Below are 14,662 nucleotides of genomic sequence, written 5' to 3'. Positions count from 1 at the left end.
CCCTGGGGCTTGCGCATCAGTGCCCTATGGGCCCGATCTATCTCTAAAAGTCGGTCAAACACACCTTCCCAAAGCAGCTTCTCCAGCATCTTCCCAACGTACACACCTGCATCCGATCCTCCGATTCCCTCCAGCAGACCCACGATCCGGATGTTCCGCCTCCGAGAACGGTTCTCCAGGTCCTCCTCATTCTCCATCAATCACTTCTGCTGGTCATGCATCAGCCCAATCTCTGCTGCCATCGAGGTGGACTGCTCTTCATGCTCCCCCACCTGGTCCTCCAACCTCTGGATCACCTGTACCTGGCTGCCAGTCTCGTCTCCGCGCGGCCAACCACCGCCTTGATTGAGTCCACCGCCAAGGCCAGGTCCTCCGAACTTTCCTTCAGCCGTTGGGTGAACTTCTAATTCAGGAAGCTCTCCAACTGGTCCATCGACTGCTGAGCTGACAGGGCCAGACTCAGCACATCCGCCATCTCTGCGTGCGTTGTCCGCTCCTCACTCACCTCAACCAACTGGTTCATTTTGTCCCTGGCACTTCTAGACCGCAACTCCATAAACTAGGGGTCACTCTCTTCTGCTCTAACATCTGCATCTTTTTCTGACAAAATTCCTGCAACAAACCGGCGTAAAGGCCACAAAAAGACCACCATGAGCGGGAGCTGCCAAATATGCGACCACTCACTCCACGGCCGCCACCGGAGGTCCTATTCTATGATTCTAAATAGAAATGAATCCGACCAGGAATCAGACAAAGGCATAGAGCTTGGACAAGGTTGCTGATGTTGAAAGGGACAAGGTCCTGGAGAGAGTTAAAGCTGAAGGCTTGGCTTTTGAAATTGTTGTGTAAGGGAGGGGGAACCAAAGAACTTCGGCACACAGGGATGAGGTGGAATGGACTGAGCATGGCATTGGATCCGAATGACAGAATTTTGGATGGGTTTAAGTTGTTGCAATCAGAATTGGAGTGAAGAGTCATCGAGTCTGGAGGTGAAATGAAATGAAAATCGCTTATTGTCACAAGTAGGCTTCAAATGAAGTTACTGTGAAAAGCCCCTAGTCGCCACATTCCGGCGCCTGTTCGGGGAGGCTGGTACGGGAATCGAACCGTGCTGCTGGCCTGCCTTGGTCTGCTTTCAAAGCCAGCGACTTAGCCCTGTGCTAAACAGGAAGCAAAATATCGCCGGGCTTTTGACAGGCCCCGCCTGTACGGCAAAGACATTTGGGATGGAGGGTGTTGCAAATTGAACTGAAAACTGCATTGCTGCTGCTGCAAGAGCTGGGTCTGCCAGTGTCCAATGCTTTCAACCAGTATTGCAGAGGCACATGTCTGTCAAGGGGGGCTGCCAATTCACATAACAAGCACGTCTGTCTAAACTTGTGGGAGGAAACCGGAGCACCCGGAGGAAACACCACGCAGACACAGGGAGAACGTGCAGACTCCGCACAGACAGTGACCGAAGCCAGGAATCGAACCCGGGTCCCTGGCATTGTGAAGCAACAGTGCTAACCACTGTGCTACCGTGCCGCCCAGATTGACACTGAGCCCGAATTAGGTGTAAGGGCGAGTAACTGAAAGTTTGGTCATGAGGTTGGTTTTCATGTTCCAATCCTAGTTTGAATTTTAAAGTAGCTGTAAAAAGAAGTATAAATCTAACCTCATATAAATTAAAATGTCTTGCAGTGTGAACTTGGCTATAAGTATATTGCAGGGACTAACTACGGTGGTTGGTTTGGTTCCAGTTGAATTGTCCACCCCATCCCTGTCTAAGCAGCAGTTTTTGATTTATTTCTGTTAACAGGAGACAGAGGAGTATGGCTGGTGGGAAGGATATTTGAACGGAACCCAAGGGCTATTCCCAAACAACTGCGTGGTCCCATACCTAGAAGATACAGAGGTGAGATGCCTTTCTGGCTGTTTATTAAAAGATATTCAGGGATCAAACACAGGGTTGGATGAACTCACCAGATGTCCGACTGAATGGGATCATTGGCATATAGAATATTGGAGTCACACCCAGGCATAGATATTCAGCGGTGAACATTTTGGGATGTGTGAGGCACCAAATATCCCAGCACCTGAGTGCCGAGGCCCAAGAAAGCCTAATTATTTTATACCTCAGGATTCATGTTCGTGAGGCCGGTGAATGCAGATTGTAAGAGACTCTGTGAAGTGGTGTTGCTCTCTTTGGTTGGCTCTTATTCCTGTTTAGGGTGCCTGTCTGTTGGTTTCTCTGCTGCTTTTGGGGCGCGTTGCACTCTCGTGCAAAGTGTCCTAGCTGTCCACAGTTGTAACATTCCTGAGCTTTGGGTTGGGTTGGCTGTTCCTGCCCTCATTTACCCATGCTGGGTTCTGGTGTGCTTTAACTGGGTTCATTTCTGCCTGCTCTTCATCGGGTGTTATAAATGCGGTTTTGCCTGCAATTGATTGCTCCCAAGCGCGGGACAATCTCTTCAAAACCCATTTTTCATTGTGGGCCTCATCTGAGGGGTCATAATTTGTGCAAGTTTTTCGTCCTGCTTCTGTGGCGTGGGAGACTAAAATTTGAGTCCATTTGGCCATATTATCTGGGGACAAATGGGCGCGGGCTAACTCTCCAAAAACTGCGGTAAAGTGAATCCACAAACGTCCAGCAAACGCTGTGGGGTGCTCTGTCTTTTTTTTCCTACACATATTTAGGCCTTCTACGGGGTCTCCTCTGGTAAAGCCGATCGCATCAAGGATCGCTGTGTGCATCTCTTGGAGTGTGCCTCCTCCTACATTCTGTGGGTCGGGAAGGGCTGCTACGACTGAAGGGTCGAGGCTTAAAACTGTGAGCTTCACTTGCTCCTTTTCGTCCAGGCCGTACATGTTTGCCTGTTGTTTAACTTTCGCGAAGAATTGGTGGGGGTCTGAAGTGGGAAGGAACGGTGTAATTTTTCCACACGCGTCCTGTAATTGGGTCACGGTTAACGGGGTTGTGTAAAGGAAGCCTGCTTCTCCTTCTCCTGCGGCCCTGCAGTGTGTGGTCACAGGGTTCATGGGGGTGCGTTCTGCCTGTTTGGTTGGGGGTTGGGGGGCTTTCCTTTTCTGGGATTTTTCCTGCGTACATGTCCCCTGTACGTATCTATGGGCAGTCCCGTTCAATTCCTGCCAATCGGGGCCGTTTTCTTGATCTAATTGGGGTCCGAATGTACTTTGAAATCCATTTTGAACAGAAAGCAGAGATTGCAATTCTGCAATTTGCTTCCGGCACTTTGCATGGTCTATGGAGCTCTGCCTTTGTTCCGTTGTGGAAGTATGGAGTGCTCGTAGAGCTGCTTTTAAATCATTGCACTGTTTCTGCAATTTCTCAACTTGCTGTTCTGTTTCTTGTCTTACCAAGACTGCACGTTGCGTGTCCTGGTAGGCCTTATCATATTGCGTTTGAAAACTGTTCAAATGCGTGAGACAAGACTGATGTGCCCACTTGGCATCATCCACCTCTCTGTCCCTCACTGCTAACTGCTCTTTTAAATCTCGATTCTCTTTCTCTACCTCACTCACGTCTACCTCACTGGTATACCTCTCTCTCCTCTATCTCTCTACGGAGCGTCCTAATGACCTCCTCTGTGCCTCGCAATTGTGCCAAACAGGACATGATTGCCATCGGCTTGCGAGCTTTCTCTAAGCTCTTCTTGTGGATCTCTGACAGGTTCTCCCACCAAGTATGTCCTATACTCCCGGGACCTGTTTCCTCATTATTGCAGAATTCACTCCAAAGGGGCCATCCTTTCCCTTTGAGATATTTCCTGATCTCATCTTCCCAAACGGGACTCTGTCCTACTCTACTGGTCGCTGCGACCTCGAATTCCTGGGGGTTCATAAGGCGTTCCATTGCCTTCATTGCCATTTACTCTATCTAGGTTCTCTACTGAATTCGGAACAGGGGGTGATAAAGTGGTGATGTAAACACGGGTACGGCTTACGCTAATTTCCGGCCTACAAAACTCCCGACAGTTTTACGCAACAAAATCTCTCATGTTTACCTTATATCCCTGTTAGTACGCATGCATTAACACACTTCTGAATCTCAGAGGCTTGATCAGTACTGTTTTGACGCTTGTGGTTTGTCTGTTTCCAATTGGAATCTCAATTCAAATTTTGGGTTCTCTCGGAGTGGTTAGGCCACTTCTAAGTCGAGTCCCGTCAGATGTCGCCAGTAAATGTTGCTCTCTTTGGTTGGCTCTTAATTTGTTCTGTTTAATTATGTTTGCTCAAGAGTCGCCAGGTATCTTTCGACACCGCCACAAGGTTCAGAACCGAATACTGATCAATGACTCGATACACCAGTTAGTAGGTTCAAAAGCAATGCTCATTTATTTACACACAGTCAAATCTCCTCATGCATAAACACTACAAACTAAACTACCACTATTACTAAACCCTATACTTAGCTTCGGGTGCCCACTCAGTCAGAGGAACAATGGCCGTTGCTCGGTTCTGAGGCTGCTGGGTTGAGCTGTTTACAGGGTAGCAACTAGGAGCGTCTATCTCGTAGCGTGCGTTGACTTGGGACTTACTTGGTCTGATGCAGCTGCTAGGCAGGTCTCTCTCTTCGATGAGAGCCAAAGCCAAAGAAGGAAGATTCTCCCTTGGGGAATATCTTTTATCCTAAAAAGGGCTTTGCGCGCTTTTGGGCGGGCCTTGAACTTGGCCTCAACTAATTGGGTCTTTCCCAATCAGTCGTATCAATCTTCCTCCAATAGAGGGGTGGTTCCCTGATCGCTGGGCGTGTCCTGGTGACTGTCAGTCTGCTTTGTCTTATCTTCTTCTGGCGCCGGGGAGTCTGTCCTAACATTGTGTATCTAAATGTTTCCCTTTTGTCCCCGGAGATGGCTCATTAGTATGTAGATTGTTTGGTAGTTTCTGTCCTGTCTGAGAGTTTAAGGTTCTAATCAACAGACAGAGCTTGCACCTGTTTGTTTCTTAGCATTGTCCAATTTTCCCTGCATTCTTTGCAAGTGTCCATTTTGTAATCGGGATGTGGCCATCCCAGATGGCTACAATGGGATTGACGATCGGGTCACTGCAATGGCAGCAGTTGGTGGATGAAGAAGGGGGAGGGGGAGGAATCCATCACCTGGTCAGGACAAAAAGGAATGGAGTTACATGCAAGCTGGAGCAGATAAAGATGGCCAGCTCGCTCCATCGCTCTCTCTCTGACATTAATTGACCAGTTGGACGTTTGCAACAATCTGGCAGCTTTCATCGGTGGGAACGTGTACAGAGCTTAATGTTTTTCATTCTCACGATGTGGTGCCCCAGAAAGGCTGGTGTTTATTACCCACCCAAATTGCCCTTATACAACTGACTCACTTACCCTCTGAAGTGACCAGTGTGGTGATCTTTGTGATTCTGTTATCAGGATGAATGTTCCAGAGTTCACAAAGACCACAGAAGCTAAGTCCATTAACAAAGCTAATTTTTATTTACACTACTTATTAAAGCTCGACCATTTACTCCTATAGTGAACAATAATCTAGCAAACTACAATGTATACTCTACTAATACTAGTCTCAAACTCTATCTATAACTGTACTCTACACTCTCTAGACGTCTCCTCTGCACTCTCTCCAGCCCTCTCCAGACTTCTCCCAGAAGCCTGTGAGTCAGTGCTTCATATAGTTCTATATCTAGCTCCATCTAGTGGTTAATTATGATATTACATTACCCCTTTGCATTCTGAACATTTCACATAATGCCACAACCAATTAAGAGCCAACCATGCTGAGATGAGCGGTGCAGACTGAAATAATCAAATACCCCAATAGTTTCTGTCAAGTCAAACATTGCATTTTTAGATCTCTTCCACCCTTCCTCCACTAGATTATTGCGTCTCAGATCACTCTCATGGGCAAATTTCGATTCTCCGGATTGTCTGTTCTAGCCTTAATATCCAGGGAGGAGTTCTGCAATGCGCCGTGAAGTCATTGGAATTTGTCCTCCATTGAGTCTCTCGCCATTCTTTGATAGTCATCTCACATTCTTTGAAACATTAAAGCATTAAGCAAATTTAAAAAGCAGATAATGGATAGGATAATGGCAAAGTTACCACCGCTGAAAACACCCGGGTTAAAAACAGGCAGTCACGTAACCGCTATGGATTTTAAAGTTGCTGTGTGGTGTCTTCAAGTGTTCTGTTTAACTCAGACAGAAGCTGTTGTGCTCACCATCAGTTCACACCTGGTTACAGAGCAGGCATAAGTAAATAACCAAGATGAAATACCACTGATGTTGGAAAACTGAACCATTCAACAGATCTGGCAGCAGCTGTGAGAGAGAAAGAGTTAATGTTTCAGGTCGATAACTTTCATTGAAACTGCTCATTAATGTTCAATTACATTTTGTACACATAATCACCTTTAAGTGGCTTAAGTACAGTTTGCACTAAACTCTGACTGTAAAAGTTAGATAGATGGCATGCAGACGTATTTAGTTTCTTTGTGATTAACTTATTATTTTGTGGAGCACTAATCGCACTGTGGCGGTCTTGTGGTGCGGTGGGTAGTGTCCCTGCCTTTGTGCCAGAAGCTCCAGGTTCGAGTCCCGCCCCAGGACTTGATGACCAAGGAAGGTTCATAATGCGGCCAAACAGGGTGAGTGTCAACCTGGAACTCCTTCCAAACATGCCACTGGCTGACGATAGGAGTGGGAAAGACTTCTGGTCAGCTACACTTGGTGTGGAGTGGCGCCCCTCAAACTATAAGTTCCTGGCATCAGACTAGTGACCTGTTCCAGGAGCTATTAGTTGTAGAAACACTGAAAAGTCTGCCTTAGGTGCAGGAAGAGAATTGGAAAGGATGGATCGCACCACAAGGTCATACCAGCCATCAGGTAAAGAGCCCCAATCACATTCACCCATGTTTGCCCAATATAATCGGTACAGTGGAAAACCGCTTATCTAACTCCTCGAGAGGAACAAACACATAATGCTAAATTAGTTCATTTACGCATACTTTTGAATACAAAGGAGGTTTACACCAGCAGCTGGTAACAGACTGAGCAAATCAGCAGCCGATTTATCACCATGCCAGTTATTTACCTGTCAAGATCTTTAATTTGAAACCGAGTAAAAGTGACTGAGACAGGGGAATGAGTCTCCACACAGAGCTTGAACACTCAAGTTGTGAACTTCAGTGGAAAGAAAGATCAGGCGTGCTGTAAAATGGACTGAGAATTCACACAAATCCTGTGCTTATTGCTCTGCTGGACTAGACCAGGGCCGGGTTCTCCGAGCTCCCGCGCCGCAATCGCGCCCGGCGCGAAGGTAGAGAATGGGGCGTGGGAGCCGCGACACTGTCCCGCGATTCTCCGGCGACCGGAGATTCGCCGCCAGTCGCATGCGCGCGGTCGACGCGGCCGCAGTTGGGGCCCGTTGCAAGAGGCCCCCAGGGCGATTCTCCGTGGACAACCGGCTGAGTTCCCACCAGCGTGGTTCATGTAAGGTTCAACCCGGCGGGAGTTGGAGTCGCAGCTGCGGGTGGTGGGGGGCGGAAATGAAATGAAAATGAAAATAGCTTATTGTCACAAGTAGGCTTCAATTGAAGTTACTGTGAAAAGCCCCTAGTCGCCACATTCCGACACCTGTTCAGGGAGGCTGTTACGGGAATCGAACCAAGCTGCTGGCCTGCCTTGGTCTGCTTTAAAAGCCAGCGGTTTAGCCCAGTGTGGTAAACCAGCCCCTGTTTGAACTATTCATCCTTTTCAGTGATGGTTTTGCTTAGTTTCACCTTCCTCTGTAATCTCAGCTTTAATAGACAGACCGGGCCACCCCATGCACACCAGCACCAGCTTCTGTGCCTACCTTGGATTTTCATAACTGATCCTTTAGATTCACAAACCACACTCACGGCGCACGCTTTCAATTGTGTGTGTGTGTGGGGGTAGTTGGATCTAAAACACCGGGCACCAATTCAAAGCTAGAAAAAGTGAAATTATTATTTATTTATTTATAAATTTAGAGTAGCCAATTTTCTTTCCAGATTAAGGGGCCATTTAGCGTGGCCACTCCAACTACCCTGTACATCTTTGGGTTGTGGGCGTGAGACTCACGTAAACACAGGGAGAATGTGCAAACTCCACATGGGCAGTGACCCGAGGACGGGATTGAATCTGGGTCCCCAGTGCCGTGAGGCTAACCACTGTGCCACCAGGGTAAAAAAAAATTATTGATGACACATCCGGCACTTGTGTATTGAGGGAGGGTTCAGATGCTGTGCCTGGAGATTAGCAAGCCAAGATGGATATGTAAGGCGAGATCAACTCTTGTAGGCATCTAAACAGTGTACATACGTCCTCATACGAACATCACCTTTCATGACCATTGGACGCCTCAAAGATCTTTATAGCTAATTAAGTACTTTTAACAGCGTGAGAATAACTAAATAATCAGTTGATCTGATGTTGAATGAGGCATAAATGTTAAATAAGTACTAACCAGGATAACTTGCCTTCTCTTCTTTAAAGTGGTGCTATGGGAATTTATGCGTCTACATGAGATTACAGATGAAGCTAGGGTTGCCAACCCTCCAGGGTTGTCCTGGAGTCTCCATGAATTGACGATCAATCTCCAGGACACTGTTGTGTGCAGACCTGGAGAAATATCGTCAGGGCATTGAAAAGATATATTTTTTTGTCATTTTAAAAATTATTTCTCATTATCAGATATAAAAATGTTGAAAATGGAGGGAAAAGAGGCTGTTTGACTGGGAGCCAAGCATCACCATAGGGCCAGTTTAGCTCAGTGGGCTAGACAGCTGGTTTGTAATGCAGAACAAGGCCAGCAATGCGGGTGCAATTCCCGGCTTACCTGAACAGGCGCCGGAATGTGGCGACTAGGGGCTTTTCACAGTAACTTCATACTGGTAACAATAAAAGATTATTATTATTACCCAACTGGGTAATGAGTCCTCCTGCTTTCCAGTTGGAGTTGGAAGGCAGTGCATCACGAGGATGGATGTGTTGTCGGCCTAAAAGCTGGAGCGTAGAGGCAAGTCATGTGATGAAACTTACAGGAATACATTTAATCACAGTTGGCAATGCTAGATGGAGCCTCAGTTTAATGTCATCCAAAAGATAAGTATGCTTGACAGTGCAGCACTCCTTCAATACTGCACTGAAGTGTCAGCCTAGATAGTTGTGCTCAGGTCGTTGAATGGGACTTGCACAGGGAATTAACCATGTGAGTGCCGTTATTGGAAGGGTAGATTGTAATTGTTCTGTGCAGGAGTAGGGACATGACTTGATGGAACCTAATGTGAGGTTCTTATCCCACTATTTATTTTACCTCTCTGTGTTTTAAATTGCAGATGGAAAAGGGGCTTCCTCCAAGAGTCACAACAGATGTGGATGGCTGTAAGTAAAGCTTTCTTATTACTGATCATCTGTTTAAACTGAGACAAACCAGTTACATCAGAACAAACTCATCAGAAACACTGGCCAAGGCTGACCTGTCACTCGTGGCGTGGGCAGTGTTTGAGTTAAAACTTCATAAACAATTCATCACCAGCCAAACTACTTCATGTACAAGGGTTTAACCAGGTTGACCTGTCCGCTCAGTATCAACTCCTGCGACTCAGTGCTGGGAATTGAAGGAGTGATGCATTCACAGATCCACAGATATCCACACACTGGAGCAAAACAACCCAGAAAAGCACTATTTTAATGTACAGGAGGAACTTGGGTACTCATGAATGTGAGGGGTGAGAGAGGGGACTGCAACATTTTCCACTTGTTTGTATTTAAAGTCTACAATACCATTATCTGGGGCTGGATTCTCTACCTCCCTACATTATCATAGAATTTACAGTGCAGAAGGAGGCCATTCAGCCCATCAAGTCTGCACCGGCTCTTGGAAAGAGCACCCTACCCAAGGTCAACACCGCCACCCTATCCCCATAACCCAGTAGCCCCACCCAACACTAAGGGCAATTTTGGACACTAAGGGCAATTTATCATGGCCAATCCACCTAACCTGCACATCTTTGAACTGTGGGAGGAAACTGGAGCACCCGGAGGAAACCCACGCACACACGGGGAGGATGTGCAGACTCCGCACAGACAGTGACCCAAGCTGGGAATCGAACCTGGGACCCTGGAGCTGTGAAGCAATTGTGCTATTCACAATGCTACCGTGCTGCCCCGGAGCTATTAGCAGCTAGTATTGTGATCGGACGGAGAACAGCTCATAATGCAAAAATTGGGGGCTGGATTCTCCGTCCCGCCAGCCCCGTTTTTCCGCACGGCGCGCTGCCGCCGGCAGCAGGATTCTCCGTTCCCGCAGCCGGCCAATGGGGTTTCCTATTGTGGCCACCCCATGCTGTCGGGAAACCCGCGGGTACGCTGCCGGTGAAGGGGAGGATACCGCCAATGGAGAATCCCGGAGCACCATATATGCCCTGCGCCGATTCAAACGCCTTGCTCCAGACCCGCTGGCTGCTTTAGTCAATATTTGCGGCCCGTGCCGGTGGGCCCATGCAAAACCGTCATTTGCACTGATTTAAATGTCGTCGGCGGGTTGGATGCTACATGCTCCATTCCTCTGCGATGCTCCACCCCCTCAGGTGGAAGTCACACGGCACAAGTTGGTGCAAGTATTGACAAGCGGGGCCTGCGCACCATGGCTGCTGAGGGGGAACGAGAAGGTAAGAACCCTCAAAAATTCTCAAAAGTTGCTGGGAGGTTGGGGGAGGGGTTGGCTGTCTGAGCAGGGGGGGCGGGGGGGGGGGGGGGGAGTAGTGGGGAACGACTTGATTCCAAGTCTGTGCAAAGAGGCTGCCCCCCTCAGGATCGGGGTGGCCTGGCTCAGACCGCTATTGCAGCAGTGTGTGTTGTCAATGCACCCCTCTGGTGCTCCTTACAGGCCCCTGGCCGTTCACTCTGCTGACTGCTCATTCCACCTGTGCATGCTCAGAGAACCTCTAGTCATGTGGGAACCCACCCAGACCACCCTTCTGAAATCGCAGACCCCAGCAGTATCAACGGGATGGGCGTGGACAAGCTCAATCAGTGGCCCACCAAGTGCAGGCATTGCTCAGTGTCTTCCTCAGAAGCATGGGCCCACTTCAGAGGAAGCAGGGGAATAGCAGAGCTCACCCCAAACAAATGACACATGCACCCTGGCCTTTGGCACCCTCCCTGGCGCACTGCCCCTCTCAGAGTGGAAGCCTCATCAGTGACACTATCAGCTAGCCCACCCCTCAGGACCATGAGCTGTCCCCAAACGCTGCCCGTGCACCGCACTCACACTCCTATCCATCTTGCTCGCAGCCTGGAAACATGATCAGCTCTCTGTCACAATCGCTGTGTTACACCCAGGCCCACATCACACTGCAGCTAATCTCCCAGCAAACCCCTCACTCACCCCCATCTGTAGGACCTGCCCACACACAAGCCTCTAAGCATGGAGGCGATTGGTGGCACACCATCACTCAAACAGGTGCCACCCTACAGGTGGAATAACATACAGCCCACCCAGTGAGGCGACCCACAGGCCCCACTGGTGGAAACAGGATAGAGAGCACAGAGCCTATTGCTGACACAGGTAGCGGCAGCCACCGGTATCCCTGTTAACAGGGACGGATGGTGAGGAGAAAGGATCCCCACATCACAGGCCCGGTGCCACTCACTGGTGGGGACAGGAGTACAGTGTGGACCGCTCCAATATAGCCCCAGGAGGGTCTCGAGCATTGTGCTGGCCTGATGTGTCCAGCACAACATCGCGTAGCAGAGGGGGGACATGCTGGAGGAAGAGGAAGAATGGCAGGCCTCACCTGACGAGGAGGATGAGTAAAGTGTACAGGAGGATTTGGATGTGGAGCCTGAGCTGGCATGGCGGGCTGCCCAACGTGTGATCCAGGACCGCCACACATGGGACAACCTCGTCACTACCCGATTTACCAATAGGAGGCCTGGCCACTGACAGCACTGTCGCCCTGTCCCACCTCTCCACCCCCCCTCCCCCAATAACAGAATTTCCCTTCCCCTGTCCCACCTCTCCAGCCCCCTTCCCCCCCCCACTTCAAAATAAATCCCTCTTCCCCATAACCGCTCACCCCTCCCCTTTCCCTTGGTCCTTGACTCCAGTGGGTCTAGTCCACGGGTCGGAGGAGGAGGACGACTCACTGTGAGGTCAGCTCTGCTGCTCCTCATCATTTGACAAAGTCTGACTCCTTCCTTTAGGATCACATTTCACTGTCTAGCTGGGGTGATCCCTGCATGCGTGCCGGCCAATCTGTCTCATGGGTCCATATATCTTGGATAGGGGTTGGGGGAGGAAACCCTCACTCACTGGGTTAGCTGCCATACAAGGCAGGCTCACCTCACACGTCTGGCCCCGTGCTCTGACACTTCTCTCTGAGGGTGACACCATGCCGGATGTACATGTGTAATGGAGGCCCCACCCTCCAACCCCGCACGCCCCCACCACCCTGCATATCCTTTACATTCCTCAGACAGAGATTAGAGGCAGGTCAGATGATTGGTGTAAATGTGTTTATTGGTGCATACATACATTGTTGTGCCCTAATCTCTAACTGTGTATATGTGATACACCCATGCCAACTCAAGTGTTATCTGACTTTCTTATCTTATATGCTCTACTGCTCCTTGTACATGTTACCCCAGACAGCACACTAGAAATGGAGGAGGTCTGCTCTGTGTATAGCTCTGCGGGAGGCACCGGTATGGTCCCTACGACTTCCTCCTCCCTCGGGGTGTTTGCTGGCCTGCGGACTACTCCATGGGATGGAGGTGGGGCAGCACGGTAGCATAGTGGTTAGCGCAATTGCTTCACAGCTCCAGGGTCCCAGGTTCGTTTCCTGGCTGGATCACTGTCTGTGCGGAGTCTGCACGTTCTCCCCGTGTGTGCGTGGGTTTCCTCCGGGTGCTCCGGTTTCCTCCCACAGTCCAAAGATGTGCAGGTTAGGTGGATTGGCCATGCTAAATTGCCCTTAGTGTCCAAAATTGCCCTTAGTGTTGGTTGAGTGGGGTTACTGGGTTATGGGGATAGGGTGGTGTGAGCTTGGGTAGGGTGCTCTTTCCAAGAGCCGGTGCAGACTCGATGGGCCGAATGGCCTCCTTCTGCACTGTAAATTCTATGAAATCTATGAGGTGAAGCCAGAGTGAGCTCTGGAGGCTCCACCGTCACCTAGCGTTGCCAGTCCTGGAGGCCCACCCTCGTCTGAGGCATGGTCACGATTCTCACAATCATGGCACACTGAGACTGGGACATGTCCCTCAGTGAGTGAGACATGTCCCTCATGGCCTCAGTCATGTCCCTTACTGCTTCCGAGTCATGTCCACCTGTGCCTGTGACATGTCCCTCTGTGATTAGCCAAGGTCAGTCAGGGCACGGCTAATGCTCTTGATGCCCTCGGCCATCACCCTTTGTGAATGGACCAAGCTCTGGAGCGCCGCAGCAATGTCCATGTGGGCCCAGGACATGGTTGCCTGTGACTGGGCTCCCTACCCGAGCCTCCGCATTTCATCGCATAGATTGCCTCATGTCTTGGACGTCCTGCACCATAGCTCTGACTTCTTGCCCCAGGCCTTCCACTGCAGACTCCACCCGCTCATCAAGCATCATTTAGATTTCAAATAGATAATCAATGGCTCCCAAGTTACGAAAACCTTCAGCCTCCCATGACCAGCACCCAAATTCGCTGAGGTATTCACCTGCCCCCTTCACACCCACGTCACCCCATACACCTCGCTACCCTTTCATAGAGGCGCCCTCTTCCCGTCCCAATTCATTCGGCGCATTTCAATTGCCCTTCCAGCCAGGTCAGAGGGAATGCAGGAAGAAAGGGCTGGGAAACCAGATCAGCCAATGTCCGGTGGAAGCCAACCATATTGTGGGGAAACTGGAATTTTCCCCACCGATGGCACTTCATTATATTTTAGGTAAAACTAGAGGATGACGGGAATGAAAGCATAGTGACATTGGGAACCCTCGAGCCTATTCCATCATTCAATAAAGACGAGGCTGATAGCTTCACTCCATTATTGTGCCTCCATATCAATCGATACCCTTATCCAGGGGTCAGGAATCCTTTTTACCTGAAGAGCATTTTTTTTTTTAAGTGGCTGAAAATATAAACTATTATCAGATGCAAAAGAAAGATGTGGGCCGGGATTCTCCTCCAGGCCCAGTCATTCTCCCCTTCCTCGGTGGCTAGCACGACGCTGGAGTGCTGTGCGCTGCTCTGGCGCCAAAAGCCGGCCCGACACAGCCGGCGTGGGTCCGCGCATACGCGCCATGGCCGTCTCCGCGCCGGCCCCCGGGCAACATGGCGGAGCCCTACAGGGGCCCAGAGGAACATAGGCCCCCCCACGGAATGAGTGCGCCTGCCGATCCGTTGCTCCCGATCGTGGGCCTAGCCACCGTGGAGGCCTCCCCCCCCCCTCCCGGAGTCGGCTCCCCCCACCCCCCCCACCAGGACACCTCCGCAACCAGAACGCCAAGGTCCCGCCAAGGAACTTGGCAGGCACTCGGCCCGTCGAGCGTGGAGAATCGCCGCGGGGGCCGCTTTCAATGGCCCCTGACTGGCGCCGCAGCGACCACGCGGCGCGATCGACCTGGCGCAGGCTCGGAGAATCCCACCCGTAGTATTTCTAAACCAAATTGACAACTTGCTTCGTT

At 50.0% G+C, this 14,662-nt stretch overlaps 1 protein-coding gene across 3 annotated transcripts in view; it reads left to right on the top strand.

The window, feature by feature from the left end:
* Positions 1-14,662, top strand: part of sh3d21 (SH3 domain containing 21) — a 161,714-nt gene that overhangs the window by 85,047 nt on the left and 62,005 nt on the right. For all 3 annotated transcript variants that reach the window (XM_072501976.1, XM_072501970.1, XM_072501962.1), the window contains 2 exons: positions 1,802-1,897; positions 9,330-9,375. In XM_072501976.1, the coding sequence (XP_072358077.1) occupies positions 1,802-1,897; positions 9,330-9,375 (142 nt within the window). The remainder of the gene's footprint in view (positions 1-1,801; positions 1,898-9,329; positions 9,376-14,662) is intronic.

This window comes from Scyliorhinus torazame, chromosome 1, assembly GCF_047496885.1.
Source record: "Scyliorhinus torazame isolate Kashiwa2021f chromosome 1, sScyTor2.1, whole genome shotgun sequence".
Classification (NCBI taxonomy): Eukaryota; Metazoa; Chordata; class Chondrichthyes; order Carcharhiniformes; family Scyliorhinidae; genus Scyliorhinus; species Scyliorhinus torazame.
This window is presented reverse-complemented; position numbering and strand designations above follow the sequence as displayed.